Source organism: Trypanosoma equiperdum (genome assembly GCF_001457755.1).
Source record: "Trypanosoma equiperdum strain OVI genome assembly, contig: ctg_1559, whole genome shotgun sequence".
Taxonomy (NCBI): domain Eukaryota; phylum Euglenozoa; class Kinetoplastea; order Trypanosomatida; family Trypanosomatidae; genus Trypanosoma; species Trypanosoma equiperdum.
Window position 1 is genome coordinate 1 of NW_027123570.1, and position 1666 is coordinate 1666.

A 1666-nucleotide genomic window follows, 5' to 3' on the forward strand; every position below is an offset into this window, starting at 1 on the left:
TATTACTGCTTTTATTATAATATTCGTATATATACTTACAACACTCTCCTATCACCATTGTTGTATCACTATTTTAATGCAAACAAATATCCATAAGTGACTTAAATAAACAAAATAAAGTAAATTAAAATATAACTAACTTTTCATACCCTTTTCCCTCCTTCTGTTGAGCCACACGCTACATTAATACCAAATTGCAAACTTTAAATATTTTGTATTTTTTAGTTATCATGGTGTTCGCTAACTTTTATATTTGCATTTAATAGTGTTAAAATATATTAAATCATAGTATATTTAGAAAATTATCTAAAAAAATTTCATAATTATTATAAAATTGAGCAAAAATCCTTAGAGTTCTAGAATACTAAAATTCTACCTAAACTACAAATTGTGGTGAGAAAAGAGCAAATTTTTTATTTAAGAGAATTATTGAGTTTTTGAAAGCATTATTTTTTCTATTTTCAGCCAAGAGCCTTGGCGAAGTCTATTTCTAATTTCCTTTGTATTTTTTTGTAGCTGTTGTCTCTGCTTGCTCCATCTTCTGCTACCGCATTTAACTGCTCTGAAATTGGTTTTTATATATTTCGCACTCCCCTTTCCCGCTTTCCCCACCTTCCCATATGCAGTTAGCGTCTGTGCAAGCTTTTTTGTTGTTTTTGTGTGCGGTGCAAATGGCTTGTTGTTTCTGTGAGTTTCCCGTGCCCTTTTGCTCTGCTTGGGCCTGTGCCTTTGACTGGGGTGGGACCAGTTTCCCTAGAACTGCCGCCTGGTAGGCTTCTATTGACGTTGCGTAGAGGCTTTCTTGAGCTTGCTGCAGCGCTCTTTTTTCAATGGCTACTGCTGCTTGACGCATCTTGTTGTACCATGGAAGCTTGTCGAGCGCTGTTGGTGATGCCTTCTTGAAAAAGTTTGTGCAGTCGATGCAGGTTTTGCCGGCGGAGCCGGTGCAGGTCTTGTCACTGGATTTCCCGAGTCTGACTTTGTTGTCACTTGCATCCCCTTCTAGTGTCAGTCGGGCGTTCCATGCTTCCAGCGCTGCTGTTATCTCCTGGGCCGTGATTATGTTGTCAGTGTGCAGGGCGCACGAAGCTTTGAGGTCCGCCCATTGAGTCGTGATCGTTGCCTGGCTGGCTATTTCCGCACCAGTAAACGCGCCGCTGCATTCTTTTGAGTTTCCCCGGGGCCCGCTGCACATACAGAGAAAATCGCCGGCGATCGATTTTCTGTTGGCGTCGGTGTTGCAGTGGGCCGCCCAGTCGCTGCCGCTGCCAAAGCCCGTCGTTTGTTTGAGCTCATCTGCTGTTGCTCCGTCTCCGTAGACTTCCTCCCGAAGCAACTTTTTGATGTTGTTAGTTTCGTCGTTTGTTATAAAGTCCTTGGCAGCCTGCCACTTCTTCCTGACTTTGACTACTTCTGCAGTTAACTCTAGTAGCCGATTGTGCAGTGCGAATCGCTGTTCGGCGGCTGCTATTGCTGGGAAGTTTTTGTTTGCCTGTGTTCCAATCTTTTTGGTCTCCGCCTCTGCTTTGTCTGTTCGCCACGCTTCCCAGGCCTCTGCTCCTCCGAGGGCGTCCGCTTCTTTTTTGCCTTCTGCCGAGAGCTTTTCGTATGCGTTGCTATTGTTCTTTGGGTCAAACAAAGCTTGCCATTCTTTTGGTGAAGTTGA

The 1666-nt window shown here is 43.3% G+C and overlaps 1 protein-coding gene across 1 annotated transcript; it reads right to left on the minus strand.

The window, feature by feature from the left end:
* Positions 1 to 553: 553 nt before the first annotated feature.
* Positions 554 to 1195, minus strand: TEOVI_000818100 (variant surface glycoprotein (VSG), putative; the record flags this gene model as incomplete). The annotated part of the gene is made up of 1 exon (XM_067222120.1): positions 554 to 1195. The coding sequence occupies one exon, from the start codon at positions 1193 to 1195 to the stop codon at positions 554 to 556; it is 642 nt and encodes a 213-aa protein (XP_067078221.1).
* Positions 1196 to 1666: the final 471 nt, after the last annotated feature.